Source organism: Hypanus sabinus, chromosome 1, assembly GCF_030144855.1.
Source record: "Hypanus sabinus isolate sHypSab1 chromosome 1, sHypSab1.hap1, whole genome shotgun sequence".
NCBI classification, from domain to species: Eukaryota; Metazoa; Chordata; class Chondrichthyes; order Myliobatiformes; family Dasyatidae; genus Hypanus; species Hypanus sabinus.
In genome coordinates, this window is record NC_082706.1 from 15,746,187 (window position 1) to 15,763,403 (window position 17,217).

At 44.3% G+C, this 17,217-nt stretch overlaps 1 protein-coding gene across 2 annotated transcripts; it reads left to right on the forward strand.

Moving 5' to 3' along the window:
* Nucleotides 1–680: 680 nt before the first annotated feature.
* On the forward strand, nucleotides 681–15,202 carry LOC132391617 (transmembrane protein 230-like). 2 transcript variants are annotated; one of them, XM_059965039.1, is made up of 4 exons: nucleotides 681–812; nucleotides 2,865–2,981; nucleotides 5,292–5,414; nucleotides 6,728–15,202. In XM_059965039.1, the coding sequence occupies exons 2-4, from the start codon at nucleotides 2,883–2,885 to the stop codon at nucleotides 6,866–6,868; spliced, it is 363 nt and encodes a 120-aa protein (XP_059821022.1). In that variant the 5' UTR covers nucleotides 681–812; nucleotides 2,865–2,882; the 3' UTR covers nucleotides 6,869–15,202. The 2 variants fall into 2 exon arrangements, with proteins under 2 accessions (XP_059821022.1, XP_059821033.1); XM_059965050.1 differs by having other exon boundaries at nucleotides 807–899.
* The last annotated feature ends 2,015 nt before the right edge of the window (nucleotides 15,203–17,217 follow it).

Genomic DNA, 17,217 nt, shown 5'->3' on the forward strand with positions numbered 1-17,217 from the left:
AAATAATAATTCAATACTGTAACGGTGGAGCAGACTTGATGACCCGAATTGCCGAATTCTGCTCCTTTGTCTTAGGGTCTTATAGGTCAGGCATTATCTTTGAAGGGAAATACAGCAAATAGTTGACATTTCATGCCGAGACCCTTCATCTGGCAGATGCTTCACGCAGCATCTGTAGAAAAGGAAAGAGTGAATGATTTAATTGAAGAAATGCTTCAGAAATAGCCTGAAATAAAAAGAGAAATCCGTTGGAAACATTCATCAAGCATGACAAATTTTTTTTGATCCAAAGCATTTAGTCTGTTTCTCCTTGCCCAGAAGCAGCCTGACTTGGTGAGAGTTTCCTGCATTTTCTGTATTATTTCAGATCTCCAACATCTGCAATTCTTGTTTCATTTTCAAAGCTGAGGTAGTTTTGTTACCCTTGTATAAAGTTTGCGGAGAATTGTGACCATCTATGTGAAATATTTCTTAAGATGGGGGGAGAATTTTGAAAGCAGATCTAAAATGTATCGGCTTGTGAAGATTTAAAATGGGGGAAAAAATAATAAAACAAAGCCTAGGAGCTCTGCAATGTGCGCTCAGTACTACTGACGGTGGGGGAATTACGTTTGTTCTTTTGCAAAGCAATATCAAAAGGAAAGTTAATCACTGTGTGGAGTTCCCAGGTTTAACTCTGAACAAATAGCGTCTCCGGGCGTTTCACAGAGACAGCGAGGTGGAACCAAAGTGTTTGGCTGTTGTGCTGCATCGGACATTTCTGGAGCACGGACGGGAAGCGGCTGTGGTGAGAGAATGGAATTGATGTCCGGGTGAGTTCCTGTGTTCATAGTATTTGGGGCAATGGCTGGGTGCGAGACTGACTCGGGGAAGACATATAAAGTTTTTGAAGGATAAATGTAAGCAGGCCATTAACTTTATGAGCTTTATGGCTGGGGCGCTTCTAGGGGTGTGTCGCACTTTAATACGCTCTTATCTGGGTCGTGGTTGTGGGATTTATAGGGAGGCCGCTCGTTCATTTTTTAATATATAGGTTGGATGTCCTGCAGGCCAGTGGAATTAGAATCTGCAGTGGAACAGTCCGGACCACACCAAGAGAGGCATCGGGGGTTGAAACTGGCAAAATGCCTTTTGACCTGTGGGGAGAAAAATTGAGCTGTGCTTACTGGACTTTCTTTGTAGGGTGGGGGGGGGGGAAGGGTCCCATTTGTCGTATTCTGTCTTAATGGATTATTGGGAACGTACCAGCGGAGTTGGCAAATGTTTCGTACGAATATTTAAGGAATATTTGGGGGAGTATGGTCTTGGGGATTTGCAGATTATCCCAACCGTGGCCAGGAGTTCCACCTTGAAAATTTCCAGATGTGGGGATAGATTTAACATTACTGGAGGATAACGTCACTGGGGTCTTATCTGTGGTGGTGAGAGGGTGTCTGGTCATTTACGGACGCAGTATATTTCCTTTTTTGCCCATCTTTACAGGTAGTTCTAAAGAGCCAGTTAGTAACCATGTGGGCTCTGGAATATATATCCTCTGGTTTAATGTTGAAGTGGGCAAAGGCTGACAGATGGGTTGTCTGTCTGTAGCAGAATTTATGGCTGTTATCATTAATCTGTAATGGGTTGAACAAGTTAAGCCAAATAAAGTCGAGATCTGCTCAGACTCTACCTCGGTACTGCAGAGTTTGAAATTGGAGTGTTTAAGGAGACCTGGTCTGTTGATGGAAGTGTATTATAATCTATATGTTCTGGAGAGTGTGGGAATAGGAGTACGGTTTTGTTGGATGGATCGGGTAATGGAAGGGCAGATGTTATAGCAAAGCAGGCATTTTAGGTAGATATTATAGTTAATATGGGAAAGTGTGAAGCCAAATATTGCATTAGGTTGGCTGGGATTGGAAATGCAAAAATTGTGGGATAGGGAGGTGGTATTACAATTTGTTTCCATCAATTCAGTGAGGGGCCTTTTGGGAAGGAATACGAGGGAAGATGGCCTCCTTAAAGATGAAATGGCAAGACTGAGGTTTGGACGTGCGGGTTTGCCCACCACGTGGGCATTTGTTAGTAAGCTTGGGAATGGTGGTGTGAGTTTGTAAGGTCCCAGAGAGGGTGGAACATGTGATCATGGTGTGTCACAGATATTCGTTAGGACATAGAAAGCTGTTAAGGCAATTATTGGATAGATCTGTGGTGTCCAGCTTGCAGCACCTGAGGCAGAGATGGTTCAATCAAGTAGGACCTTGGTGAACTTTTAAATTAAAACAGGTTTGGGAGGTAGGATCTGGTCCCCATCATGGCTCCCTTCATACCTCATTACAGAAGGTATTGGTAATGCACTTTCCTGATAGGTGCAAGCCACCATTGGTGCAAAAGAAGAAGAGGATGTGGTTGAAGGTGGCAGGTTGTGGAAGGGGAAGGAGGAGCAGGAGAAAGAGGGGACTGTTGGCGGGTGGGGAGGTAAGGGAAGCAGAGTGGTGGAAGGAGGAGCAGAATTAAGTGGGAGAGTGACATGGAGGGGAGGAAGAAGGAGAGGACTGAGAGGGTGGAGGGGAGAGAATTGAAGTGAAAGGTGAGGGTACTAAGGGTCCACACGAGCAGGCAATAGAAACACAGGGTTCAAGGCCAAATGAAAAGTGTAATGCTTCTTGCTCCAGAGTGAAGGGACTTTCAGGAAGTGGTTCTATCTGTTTGGGACTTCCATGGATTTCCCGGTTTTAATGCTGGTTCAGTGGACACCATTTCATGTGATGAACCAACATAGTGCACCACACGTTGTATGTGGTTGTGTTGTGGAGTGATGAGGTTCCAGCACATCCTTGTGCACGATGACCTGTCAGCCTAACATCGTTGTCGTCTTTCTCCAGCTGCTGACGAGTTATGGTATGATGCCTTCACGTAATAATGCCGCCACTGGGGTCTCCAGCAGCAAGGTGAAGTACTCCAAGCTCGCCGACAGCGATGACGGCTACATTGACCTGCAGGTTGGTACTGGCAATGGTGGATTCCCAAACGCTATGTTCTTTTTGGGCTCCTTGTCCAGAGCTAGATTGGTAACAGTGGCAGGACGATTGAAAGCTCTCTGCTCTGCTGAATTCCTTGATCGGTGCCCTTCCTGACTATCCACACCAGAAGTCATCTAGGTTTGATAACCGGTTCATGTAAAGTAAGTTGAATCTGAGGATCAGTCTCGACTCCAGTTAGTTTCACTTTGACTGCTGGAGAGAGGGGCCAGCACCGATTAGTACTTAAGTGATAGTTGTCCATCACGTCCACCGATGACAAAAATCTCTCTGGGAGATTTTTTAAAGTGGGAAAGGCGTTGCTCTGGGGCAGTTCCACTCTCTTGACCTCTGAAGTCCGGGTTCAGTTGTACGAACAAGTGCCACAAACTGGAGTCTTGTCTGCAGTGGATGACCATGACGTCTTCTGTGCCTTGTCATGCCCTTCGCTCTCCACAGAGTGTTGTAGTACCATCTTCCTGGCCGTTGGATCTCACTGTAGATCTCAGCCGCCCAGTTGGCCAGAGCTGACTTTGCATGCTTGGACAGAAATGTCCCTATCTCACCAGGGTATGAAGACCTGGTTTAGCTGTTTTCCCCCGCCCACCAGTCGAAATGGTGCACCGGGGTGTGGCTGCTATCACATGCAAACAGCTACTTGGAGCCACAGGTGAGAGCTGCTTGTCTGAATGGGGAGAAAAGATGAGTGAGCTGCCTTGGAATGGACATTACAAACTCCTTCACCCGAGGTGCTACCCCTCCCTAGACACCCCGTACATCCCGTTGCTTAAATAGAGCTTATAATAAAGCAGAGTGCTCTTGGAGGCTTCACAGGAGTGTCATCACACAGAAGTCTGACACTAGTTTTCAGTGAACGTAGAACAGTACAGCAGCATGAAAAACGCCAGAGTAACTCAGCAGATCAGACAGCATATATGGAGGGAGATGGACGGTCAAAATTCCCTGTCTAGTGTTCCAAAACACCAACTGTCCATTTCCCTTCATAAATGGTGCCCAACTCAGTGAGTTCCGACAGGGTTTTGCGTGTTGCCCTCATCTCCAGTGTCTTCATAAAACTTGACAGCATAGGAAAAGCTCCTTTGGCCTGTGATGTCTGTGCCGACTACAATGGCAGTTTAAACTGCACATCTGCTGGAAGGATAGCCATCGTGGTCTGTGCTACTCATGGTGATAGACTTTGACATTCCAATCACATGCCTTTGGTGCTTTCATTGCTTCTTCCAACTGCTTTTCAAATTGCCACACCTACTGGAGGAAGGCGATTGCTAGTAATCAGGTGGACGTTTCCTTGCCTTGTGTAACATTTACCCAAAAGGCTGGTAAATGTCTAGGGGAAACGGAGATCCAGCCACTCACCAACCCATCTCCCGTTCGCGCAGGTGCTGTGAGAATCGAGTTTATGCCTCGCGCCCGCCAACAGTATCAAGCCCATAACAAATACCGTTATGAAATACACTTTAAAGAGTTTACTAAAATTAAAAGAGTATTAGGCAATACAATATATATATATAGAGAGAGAAAGAGAGAAAAAAACAAAAGGCGCCAACTTATCAAAGTTCAGTCTGTTTAGTGCACTCGTTGGAGCTCAACCATCGAACCAATCAACCCTTCGTCGCTTGCCTCCGACTTCCACGTCTTCCACCCCGGACTCCCCGGTGGTCTTCCGAGCGCACGTCCACCTCCCTCGGCGTCTTTCTCCCGACTCCCCCCACACCAAAAAACACGCGAAAACCCCTCCCCCAAGTTCCCAGCCTCACAAGACACAATAACATTCCCCATTGATTAACAAATGAATACAATTACCATATCAGCCATTCTAAAGTGAAACAACGGCGAGAGAAACACTTATCCGACAAAGAAGCATTCCTACTCGTAACAAACCAAAGAAGCCATTTTGAGTAACGTACACAGGACATTGTACACTTGTTTCACCTGGGTTTGGAGTCAATATTGAGAACTCCTCGAACTGGTGCATATATATCACTGTGCTAACCCTTCTATCAGATTTGTCCTGCTGTGTGGGACAGGCCAAACCCAAAGATTATAGTGGAGGAGGCTGTCATTCTGTCCGTAAGTCTAATGATGTGAGAACAATTGTGTCAGGCTGTTGCCTGAACAGTTCATACAGTTTAAATATTGGTGTTGAAATGTTTGTGAGGAGACCTCTGCAACTTAGCTTGTCTGATTTACTGTTAAGTTTGAAGCCAGATAGTCCCAGTACTGACAGGTTACCTGACTGAGGGCGTTTGTTTCTTTCCCTTTTTTTTCCAGTTTAAGAAGAATGCTCCAAAGGTTCCATACAAGGCTATTGCACTGGCTGCTGTTCTCTTTCTGATTGGCACATTGCTGATCACAATTGGTGCTCTCCTGCTGACCGGATACATCGACAGTTCGGTAAGTCAAGTGACATCTTCCCACCAGGGGAGATGGAGGAGGGATAGCTGACCCCAATTCCGTCACTTCATTCCGTCTTAACCTCAGCTACTGCACCCTCATAACACATGAGTTTTGTCTGCCGCTGGATAACTGGGCATCTTCAGGAAGGCGGCATCCATCGTTAAGGATCCTCACCAACCAGAGTAGATCTGTGCCTGCGGTGCAGTGCTATCCGCACCAGACTTCAGAGAAGGGGGTCCTGGGTTCAAATCCAGTTGGCTCCTTGCACTCTAGGTTGAGTGTTGTGCTAGCAACTCAGTCTTGTAAAGCAGATAAGCACTAAAGAAATGGCATAGTTACCACCCAATGTGCCTAATAGCGCAGGGAGGAACTTTACCTCGTTTACCAACCAGAGCATGTCCTTTCCTCATTACTATCATCAGGGAAGAAACACAGGAGCCTGAAAGCACAAACTCAGCATTTTAGAAACAGCTTCTTCCCCTCTGCCATCAGATTTCTGAATGGCCCGTGAACACTGCCCATTTTGCGCGATTTATTTGTTTTTATTACTGTATCATAGTAATTTTTATAGCTTATACTGTACTACTGTCACAAAGCAACAAATTTCATGACCTTTGTCAGTGATAATAAACCTGATTCTGATTCAAATTCCAATCTGCTCTCAAAGTAGAGGTGAAAGCTCATTCCCGCGGATGGTGGTGAATATTGTTAGCTCGGGTTGAGGCGTTTGTTGTTGCAGTATTCGCCAAGCTTGGCAATTAGCTTGCAGACGTTTCATCGCCAGTCAAGCAGACATCCTCAGTGCGCAGTTGTTGGTGTTTATATCGGCCCCCGTTCACTTGCCTCGGTCCTGATTGGCTACCCCCTTCAGTTGACCCTTGAATTTGCTTGGCTCGCATTTCTTTGGCTCTAAGTTTTTTAGATGGCAAACTCCGGAAACAAGCATTTCAAAGTAGACACCATCTACGAACCCCCAAGAAAGGTGAGCAATTAGAATTAAAAGGTCAACTGAAGTGATAGCCAATCAGAACTGAGGTGGGGGGGGGGGGCTAAATAAACACGAACATTCCTAGAGAGAAACACCAGCAACTGCGCACTGATTATGTCATGCCAGCAGGTAATGAAATCAATGCCTGCAAGCTAACATCAAAGACTCATTGCTATCGAGGTCAGATTGAAAGACACATTCTACCAATAAAAGATTAATCTCCACCCCATCAGTTACCACAAAGTTGATGCTCTATTGAACAAAGTGCTAAACTTTTATGAAGATAAATCACTTCTTCCCTTTTTTTTTAATCCCCTTTCAGTACAGTGACACGACCTGGCCAGTGCTGATCATCGGGATTCTGGTTTTCCTTCCTGGCTTTTACCACCTTCGTATTGCATATTATGCCTCCAGGGGATACCGAGGTTACTCCTATGATGACATCCCAGACTTCGATGACTGAAAGCGATTCTTTCCTTTTGGCTAAGTGCTGCACCTAGTTTGATTCTAGATCTAGCAATGATGGCTTTATCAAGGATCTTCTATTCACAGTGAATTACAATTGCAGTGTTACAATGCTTTTGTCAGTGGTTGCTTTGCTCTGTTGCTAATCAAATTCAAGAGACTCAGATTCAGGTATTTCTAATCATTGATATTGAAGCTGTTTCCAAAGTACTTCTCAGTCTCTGTAAAGATTTCTCTAGTTATAAATATGACACACAGGTGATTTTCCGCCAAGTTGAAGCAAAGGGCGTTGATCCAATTCTTCCAGTCGCTTCGTCAACAGTGACAACACTGGAGCAACCCAAAGGCGTAGAGCCCCAATACTGCACCTCTGAGGCAAGAAAGGCCGTAACAAGACCATCAATTGAAACTTTAATTGATTAGTTTCTAATAGAAAAGCGAGAGTACTTTGAATGAAAAGTATTGTTTTGGACTACCTTGTCCCCATTAATTACTGCTATTCTTCAATATTGTCCACTTTTATTTTGTTGAATTTGTGTATACATATATATATATATATTCCACCATATTTAATTTTAATGTATAATCAGATGTGTTGATGTCACAAAATTTGAGAGAATTTTGTTAGTGTGAACTCTGTGGATGAATTTAGTCCCCTTGAGACACACAAGTATCTGCCTTTCTATCTCAGTCAGAAGACTGTGATTTGAATTCTCATTCCAGAGAGTTGAGCAGAAAGATTTAGACTGAGTCTCCAATGTGGCGCTGGAGAACTAGATTAGCTTTATTTGTCACGTATATATAGAAAGAGACAGTGAAATGCATTGATTACATCAGTGACCCACGCAACCTGAAGATGTGCCGGGGGCAGCCTGTGCGTGTCACCACGCTTCCGGCGCTGATGTAGCATGGCCACAATTTACCAACCCTAACCCACAGGTCTTTTGGAATGTGGGAGGGAACCAGAACACCCGGAGTAAACCCACGCGGTCACAGGGAGGATGTACAAACTCCTTACAGACAGCAACATAGTGGGGATTGAACCATGATCTTCTGATTCCTGGCACTGTAAAGTGTTATGCTAACTGCTAATCTCCCGTGCCATTCTAATTCAGCAAGGGCATCTTTTGGGTGATCCTAAAATGATGTTACCTGTTCTGTCCCACCATCAAAAGATCCTCCCGTACCATTCACTTGCAAAGAGGTGAGTTACTTCCTGGTCAGTATTTATCCTTTATTCAACATCACTGAAGAAGATAATTATCCCTTTTTTTTTGGAGCTTGCTGTGCACAGAGTGGGTGCTGGCTTACCCAAATGACAGAAGGGACTGCACTTCACACATTTATGATTGACTTTGTAAGGTCAAGAAAAGACAGTCTGAACTTTAAAAGGAGAAGACAAGCTAGACATCCTGATGATAGCATTTTGTTCATGAAAAAAGATTTTGAACATTTGCAATCTGATTAAAGAAACCATGTCTACACGTGACTAGGCCTAGAGAAAATAAGTTGATGGTGAAAGGTGAAATGTTAAGAGCAACCTGAGGGGGAGCTTCTTCACTTAGAGTGGTGCGTGTGTGCGAGCTGCCAGCAGAACTGGTAGATGGGGGTTCAGTTGGAGTATGTATCCAAGCTGTGGTCCACCAGTGGGTCAATGTGATGAGGCAGGATAGGTATGGACTAGATCTGCCAATGGGCCTGATTCTATGCTGTGTTGTTCCATGACTCTAGAACACCCTCATGTTCTTCTCCTGGCTTCACAGAATAGGCCTGTAGATTTCATTTGAAGTTTCCATCTGAGGACAGATTTACATGCAGAATTGTGTGCCTTGGCAGTCTTTGTCCACACTATTTGCGGAGTTACACCGCCGACACTGAGCCGGGTTCATTCTGGTGATCAGTGAGGCAGGTCTGAATGACCTTGTGATGACCATCCCGAGTTAAGTCTGCAGCCACTTGGCTCGGACACTTGCAACTCTCCTTTGGAGGCACTGAGCAAAAACCCAAGAATGGTTTGAACCCCATGTGAGATAATGATCTTCACTTGTTTACTCTGTAGCTCATTATTCCCCTATATATGGCAGATCCTTAACATTGTTGATATACAGAGGAGTCTTGGGGTCCAAATCCATGGATACCTGAAAGTGGCCACACACATTGATAAGATGGTAAAGAAGATGTGTGACCTGCTTGCTGCTATTGTTACGAAATCCCGTAACTGGATCACTTACCAGCAAGGATAGAGAGGTCCGTTGAAGTCTGATGATACTATTTTTAAAAGTATTTATTGATAAAGGGGCACAAAAATAAGATTAATGCAAACATGCAGATAATATACATCGTCAATACTAAATCTAAAGCGCAGGTATGATCATAACCAATAAAACGTGACTCTATCATTGTCTAGGGGATAATGTAATGTCCGATGGAAATCTAAAAGTCATTAGCTCGTTCAGGCTGCAGTGTTTTGGGTTTAAGAGAGGGAGGCGTTTAAACTTGCCCAAGTCTTTTATGATGCCAATCCGTTGAGTCAGGGGAGCGGGTTTCCCCGTTGTTAGCTAAAGAGCTGTTTTCCGTGGTTCCAGCCACCAATTCCAGCAACGGAATTGAACGCACGTGGCTTGGTTTCCGATGACCGTCTGCTGTTACGTGGTTGCTTAACGTTTCTTCTGGTGTGTCTGAGGGGTTGTCCCTACAGCCCCTCTTTTATTCTGACTCGCAGGGTCGTAGATGTCAATCAGGTTGGGGGTGATGCAATCTCTCCCACAACCAGCCCACTTTGCCCGAGTGCATTCACGTAGCAGAGCATCTCAATCCACAAATCTGTCTCCAAGAGACAATGGCCATGTCCCGTAGCTTTACATCGCTATGGGAGGGGGGGGGGGAGAAACGAGACATCCTGCACGTCTCCCCCTCATGTCTTGGGCCCCCTTTTGACTCAACCCAACAGTGATCTGGCGATTCTCACAAAGGAGGGGGCCACGGACATAACACTATTAAGTTATGGCACTGAGTTTAAGAGTCAGGAAGTGAAGTTGTAGCTTTACAAAACTCTAGTTAGGCTGCATGTGGAGTATTGCATTCACTTTTTCTCTCCCAATTATAGAAAAGATCTGGAGGCTTTGGAGAGGGTGAAGAAGGTTTACCAGGGTGCTGCCTGGATTAGAAGGCATTTGCTATTAAGTCAAGCTAGGGTTTTATATTTTTTTATTTAGCAAAGCAGTGTGGAGTAGGCCCTTCTGGCCATTTGAACCACGTGACCCAGTAACCGCACTACCCCGATTAACCCTAACCTAATTATGTGACAATTTCCAAGAACTAATTAATCTACCCAATATGCCTTTGGACTGTGGGATGAAACCAGGGCACCTGGGGAAAACCCACACAGGGAGGACATAGACTCCTTACAGAACGGCACCAGAATTGATCTCTGAACTCTGGAATGCCCCAGGTTGTAATGGTATCATCATAGCTGCAATGCTACCATGTCTGCCACATGCATTATGTTGTTACTAAACTTGCGCCTAATGCTTCCAATGTTGCGAAACTCAATGCTTGTCATTGGATCGCCACACGTATTGATACACAAATCATGCTTCCTGGTTTAGTTATTTTCACTGGAGCAGTACAGGCTGAGGAGAGAACTGATGGGAAGTATGGATATAAAATTCTGAGCAGACTGCTGGTTCTCATGGTTGGAATGTCTAATATCAAAGGGTATGCATTTAAGGAGATGGGAAGAAAAGTTCGAAGAAGATGTGCTTGGCTTAGGTGGTGCTTAGAATACACTGCCAGGGCTGGTGGTGGAAGTGGGTATTATCAAGGTGTTTAAGAGGCTCTTGGATGGGCAACAGGCACACAAATATTCAATAAATGGAGGGATGTGGTCCGTGTGCAGGGATTAGTTTAATTGGGCATCATAACCTTAATTAATTTGGCACAGCGTCATGTGCGAAAGGTCCCATTTCTGTGCTGCATTGTTCTGTGTTCAAAACCAGGGAGTCCCAACCTTTTTATGCCATGGACCAATACCATTAAACAAGGGGCCCATATGATCAGTTTGACCTTCAGTGGCAATGCTGTACTATGCAGCACTTTTTCTAAACAGGAGCTAACAAACGATGCAAACTCACCCTCCTCTGTTTTGTACGTCAAGAGAGGTGATGGATCGCTCAGAAGTGAGAGGAAATAGGCCAGAATTATCTCCCATCTCATCAGTTCATTGCTTCAATCAGCTCAAATTCTCCATCTTTTGATCCCATCTGCAGTTCGGTCAGCGAACTATTGAGTCTTGTACCAGGGACATTTAAAAGATTCTTAAGCACTTTAATGAAAGAAAAATGGAATGCTAAGCGGGAGGACATCGTTAGAGTAGGTTAAAAGGTCAGCACAATATCATGGGCAACTTTTTGCTTTAGATACTGGGCAATTAAAGTGGTTTGAACCCAATGTGTGACAATGATCCTGGCCTGTTTACTCTGCAGCTTATTATTCCCACTATGTATGGCAGATCCTTAACATTGTACTGTTGAGTTATCAAGCACCCAGCTAACTCCATTTTGTTCTTCCGCATTTCAATGCCACCCACCAGATTCTGCCACTGCCCTTCAATTGGAAGCAAGTAGCCAGCTAGGCTACCCCAACCAGCGTGTCATGGAGATTCAACAGAATACAGTACTGCAATAGCTCAGTGGCTCAGGCAGCATCTGTGGAAGAAGAAACAGTTCATGTTTCAGATCTGGGACCTTTCACCAGAACATGAGACTCCACTCAGGCAGCAGCGAATGTTGAGGTTTAATTCAGATCTTAGGTTCTCAGGCTGATGTTCCACCACAGCACATTTCCCAAATAACATGTACCAACACCCCCTGAGCCTCCTGATCTTACTGCCCTACTCATGAACAATGATCAAAATGCTGGAGGAACTCAGCAGGTCAGACAGAACCTCTTGAGGGGCATAAGCAGTCAACATTTCGTGCCGAGACCCTGCTGACTTTCTCCATCATGTGTGTGGCTTTAGGTTACCAGCATCTATAGAATCTCTCATAATAATAAACAATGATCAATGTGTAAATCCAGAGTAATTTGCAGTATTCTTATAGAACAAAATGTGAGCATAACCAGAGATCTGATTCATAAGAAATTTTCTGTGAATGACATTGCTGTCTCTGGACAAAGCATATTTTAGTGTGTGTGTGGGCCAAGTGCAAGGAATATATATAAAAAAAAATAAAGGGTTTCCTGTTTGAATTTTGATTATCATTTTCATTTATCTCTTCGGAAGGTGCGGCAGTGCCACCAATGTTGATTGACAGTTGGGCCTTGAGTGCAGGCTCACAAAAGGGAAAACAAGGGATCAGGCCCGCTCCATCCACCAAAAGCGGAACTTCCCAGTAGTCAAACGTTTTAATTCCCATTCCTATTCCAGATCTGACATGTCAGTCCATGGACTCCTCTTGTGCCAAGATGAGGTCACCCTCAGGGTGGGAGAGCAATGCTTATCTTCTGTTTGGATAGCCGCCAACCTGATGGCATGAATATCAATTTCTCCTCGTTAAAATAAAATCATACCCTTCCTCTACACTCTTCTATTTCCCATTCTGGCTTTTTACCTCTTCTCACCTGCCTATAACTTCCTGTTGGATTCCCCTCCTTCCCTTTCTCCTGAGGTCCACTTTCCTCAGGTTTCAGATTCCTTTTCCAACCCTTTACCTTTCACTTGGCTTCACCTATCACCTTTGAGCTATCATCCCTTCCCCTCTCCCCCTGCCTTTTTTTTTATCAGTCCTGAAGAAGGGTCTTGGCCCGAATTGTCGACTGTTTATTCACTGTCATAGATGCTGCCTGACCTGCTGAGTGCTTCCAGCATTTTGTTTATGTATTACTTCAGCTTATCCTATTGCTGTTTAGACTGGTGCCTTGAGAGCAAGGAATCCTTGGATAATTTCTTTGTTTACCACATGCATACACGCTTCTCCAAGCCAAGATCCGTACGTTGGAGGTTGTGTCTGTCAAGAAAGATTAAACAGGTTGCAATCTGCTTGAAGTTGTGAAAGGGGTTGCTTTGGATAGCTTGCAGCACATATGTTCCCCACAACAGGGGAGGCTAAAATTGGGGGCAGTAGTATAATGTGGTCATAAATGAATGTTCAGTTTTGGTCGCCCTGCTATAGGGAAGGTGCCAGTAGCTGGAAAGAGGAGGAGATTTGCAAGGAAGTACTGAGTTTGTGAATACGAGTTGAGCAGTTTAGGACGTTTCAAACTGGAGCTGAGAAGAATGTGGGGTGATCTTATACTGGTGTATAAAATCACAAGAGCCATTGATAGAGTCTTTCTCACAGGTTAGGGAATCAAAAACATGAGGTGCAGGAGATTTAATTGGAACCTGAGGAACAACTTTTTCACTCAGTGGGTGGGCAGTATATAGGATGTGTTGTTGGCGGAAGTGGTTGAGGCAGATACATTAACAACATTGTACAGGTACATGGATAGGAAAGGGAACAACCCCTGGTGTCCACAGACTCCTTTGTTAATGGTAAGGGTCCATGTCATAAAATAGGGTTGGAACCCTTTTGCTGGAGCTAAAGGCAATGGAAATGGCTTAGGTGGGAATATTGGTCACAGTGTGGACCAGTTGGGCCAAAGGACTATAAGACTAAATTCAGTAGAGGCAACAAAGTTAGATGTATTTCAGAAAAAAAGCTAAATCAGTTTGAAAGGGAGAAGGATGTGTTAGATGAAAAGAGTTGGAGGAGGTTTGAGGATGTAGGATCTGTGAATTCCATCTGGGGCCAGTTGGGCTGGGTAGTCCATTCCTCTGCTGTGAGAACATACTGACTATCTTTGTGTAGTTCCCAGTGGCCAAACATTTTAATTCTCATTCTGACATGTTGGTCCATGGCTGCCTCTTGTGCCAAGATGAGGCCAGTGTCAGGGTGGAGGAGCATCACCTTACATTCCATCTGGGTAGCCCCCAACCTGATGGCACTGGTATTGATTTCACCTTCCTATCCCCTCTTCTATTTCCCACTCTGGCCTTTTTCCTCTTCTCACCTGCCTATCACTTCCTCCAGGTCCCCTTCTTCCCTTCCTCCTATGATCCACTCTCCTCTCCTATCAGATTCCTTCTTTTCCATCATCTCTTTACCTTTCCCACCCATCTGGCTTCGCCCATCACCTTCTAACTTGTCCTCCTTCCCCTCTTCCCCCACCCAGCTTTTTATTATTGGCGCCTTCCCCCCTTTTATTTCCGTCCTGAAGAGACTTAGCCTGAAACGTCAACTGTTCACTTCCATAGATGCTACCAGACCCGCCAGCATTTTGTGTATGTTATCCAGCTGCTTTTCAAGAGCAGAAAAATTCCACAAAGACAGACTGCTGGTTGACCTAGTTTCTTTATTGGTAAGGCTAAAGAAAGAAGGTTTGAAATTTTTCATGTTTTCCTTAGTTTTGTTCCTGCCTTAATAAGTCACAGACAAGAAAATAGCTAAAGCTCTTGCTTTTAATAACAGCTCTACATATTTCCACTTTGACAGATTATCAGTCAAACTCCTGACACCCCTGGTTTGTTATACCTTAAACTACTGTGCCTTAGATCAGTGACATGATGGGTTAGCGATGTATTCATTCCAAAAGCTGACTCACTTTGGTAGCCTGCTTTGAAACACATTAGATCCTCTTACAAGTAGGTGATGAATTTTTTTTGACAACTGACTCTCCTGTTACTGTTAACATTTCAGTCAGAGACTGAATTGGAGGAAGTATGTAGTGTGTATTGGCTAATTGGTCGGTGCAAAAACACGCAAGGGTGGGCTCAATGCTGTGGTGTTCACCGAGCTGATGCCAAGCTCGACGAACACTGCAACATCAAAGGCCCAAACTGAGCTAATAATAAAGTATTATCCAAGCCACTGGACACTAAGATCCAGCAAACACTGTTGAGACTGACGCCATCAGAAGCCAGTCAGAATTCTACCTTCTGATCTTCAGGTTCTTTTTACTACTTGTTTTCAAAAAGCTTACATCGACAGACCAGAAAAGGCCTCAGAATAGAAAATTGCTCAAGATTTAAGATTGAAGTTTATCACCTCTACATCAAAGCATACAGTGAAGTGTGCCATTTATGTTAACAATCAACACACCTGAGGTTGTGCAAGGGACAGCCGGCACCACACATTCTGGCGCCAACAATAAACAATGTTGGTTAAGGGCAGGCTCTCAGATGTTAAGCAGCTTCTATTTTTAACTGAGGGTGACAGGTCTGTTCTATTCTTTCATTATTGCTTGACATCATTCCATGTTATTATTCAATAAAAAGAATGTATTGTTAGCAGCTCCTTGCATCTTTAATGAACCTCACAGGTGGGTTTTCTGTGCTATACAAGAGGCCAGGTGCAAGCACTGAGAACTGGTAATGCTTCATCATTGTGGGATGACTTGCATTTTTGACTTGGGTTAGAGTCATAGGAAAGTACAGCACCAAGACAGGCCCTTTGGCCCATTGAGTCCATGCCAAACCATTTAATCTGCCTACTCCCATCGACCTGCACTGGGACCATAGCTCTCTCTATCCCTATCATCCAAGTCCCTATCCAAACTTCTCTTAAACATTGAAATCAAGCTGATATATGAATAAATAATGCAGACTTATGAACATTGCATCTTATTCACCTCTGAAGTGCTAAGTCATAGTGAGATGTATCCTATAGTTACCAGCTGCTCCCCAACATTGACAAGGGCCCTCTGATCCTCCAACCAGCTCGGTACCTGTGCATTGTGTCACTTATCATGGCTGTATTCTCAGTCAACATTTTTGTGCAAGAAGACTTTGGTCAGGAATAAGACCCCGCCAGATTCAAGATTCAAATTTATTTCCACATGCACATCGAAACATGCGGTGAAATGCATCATTTGCATTAACAAACAGCACCCCCAAGGGCACTTGCAACCTACAAATGTCACCACACATTCTGGTGCCCACATAGGTCGTCCACAATACTCAGCAGAATGCAACAAAACGGAACACATCAAGTACTGAATGGAAAATTTCCCAACCTGAATCTGGATATATTGGGATTCAAAGGATATGGGGATTAGCTGAAGAAGTGGACTTGAAGTACAAGGTCTTATTGACTGCTCTGAAAGACGGATACCATCAGCAATATTCCATCATTCCATACAAGATCTTAAATGTGTTAGAATTGGTCGGGGTGACTTCTCGTGCAGGAGTGGGATTGATTGAGGAGAGGGTTGGTGGGGGTATGAAAGGATTAGCAATCTAAGGGGTTAGGTGTTGGGAGCTGTTGGTGACGCTGCCCTTGACAGCAAGGCCACAGTATAGTATCAAAAAGCTTGAAACTAAAGTCCTGAGCATAGTTATGATTGTACACCTTATTGTTTTCCCACAGTGCACTTTCTCCTTAGCTGTTACACTTTATTCTGCATTGTTACTGCTTTACCTTGTTTTGTCTCAGTGCTCTGTGTAATGATCTGATCTGTATGACTGTCTGTACCCCTGCATCTTGGTACATGTGACAATAATAAACTAAAACCCATGTTTATCAAAGGGAGATCACTCCCTTGGTTGAAATGATAACTTACACCAGAGGTTCACAACCTTTTTTATGCCATGGACCTAAAAGATGAGTCAAAGGGGTCCGTGGGCCATAAGCTGGGAACCCCTGACTTGTGGTTGTCAGAGGTGAACCATCAGCTCAAGTACATTACTGAAGGAGTTCGTTAGAGCAGTGTTCTCAGTCCGACCATCATCAGCTGTTCCATCCATCATAAGGTAGAGAGTAGGGATGTTCACTCATGGCTGTGCAACGTTTAAGTCTGTACGCAAATCCTGAGCAAATGACACATCCGCTGGCTGCAGTTGAACAAGACCTAGCTGTCTTTGTGTTACTCTATGAATCTATTCAGGCTTGGGACTGATAAGTGGCAAGTTATATTTATACGTATTACTTAGAGATTACAGATTTATTTGTTATATATTTAGAGGCAGGGTGTGGTTCAGGTCCTTTCAGCCCAACGAGCCGCACTGACAAACAGCCCACTTATTTAACCTTAGCCTAATCATAGGGCAATTTACAAAGACCAATTAACCCACAAACTGGTACATCTATGGGAGGAAAATAGAACATCCAGAGGAAACCCACATGCTTGTGGGAAGAATGTACAAACTTACAGACAGCAGCGGAATTGAACACTGAACTCTGATGCCCTGATCTGTAATGGAGTCATGCGCTAACCCCTACACCACCATGTCGCCATCAAAGTGCCAAAGTGCGAATCCCCTCCCATCAATATCCTGAGAGTCATTGATCAGAAGCTGGATTAATCTGG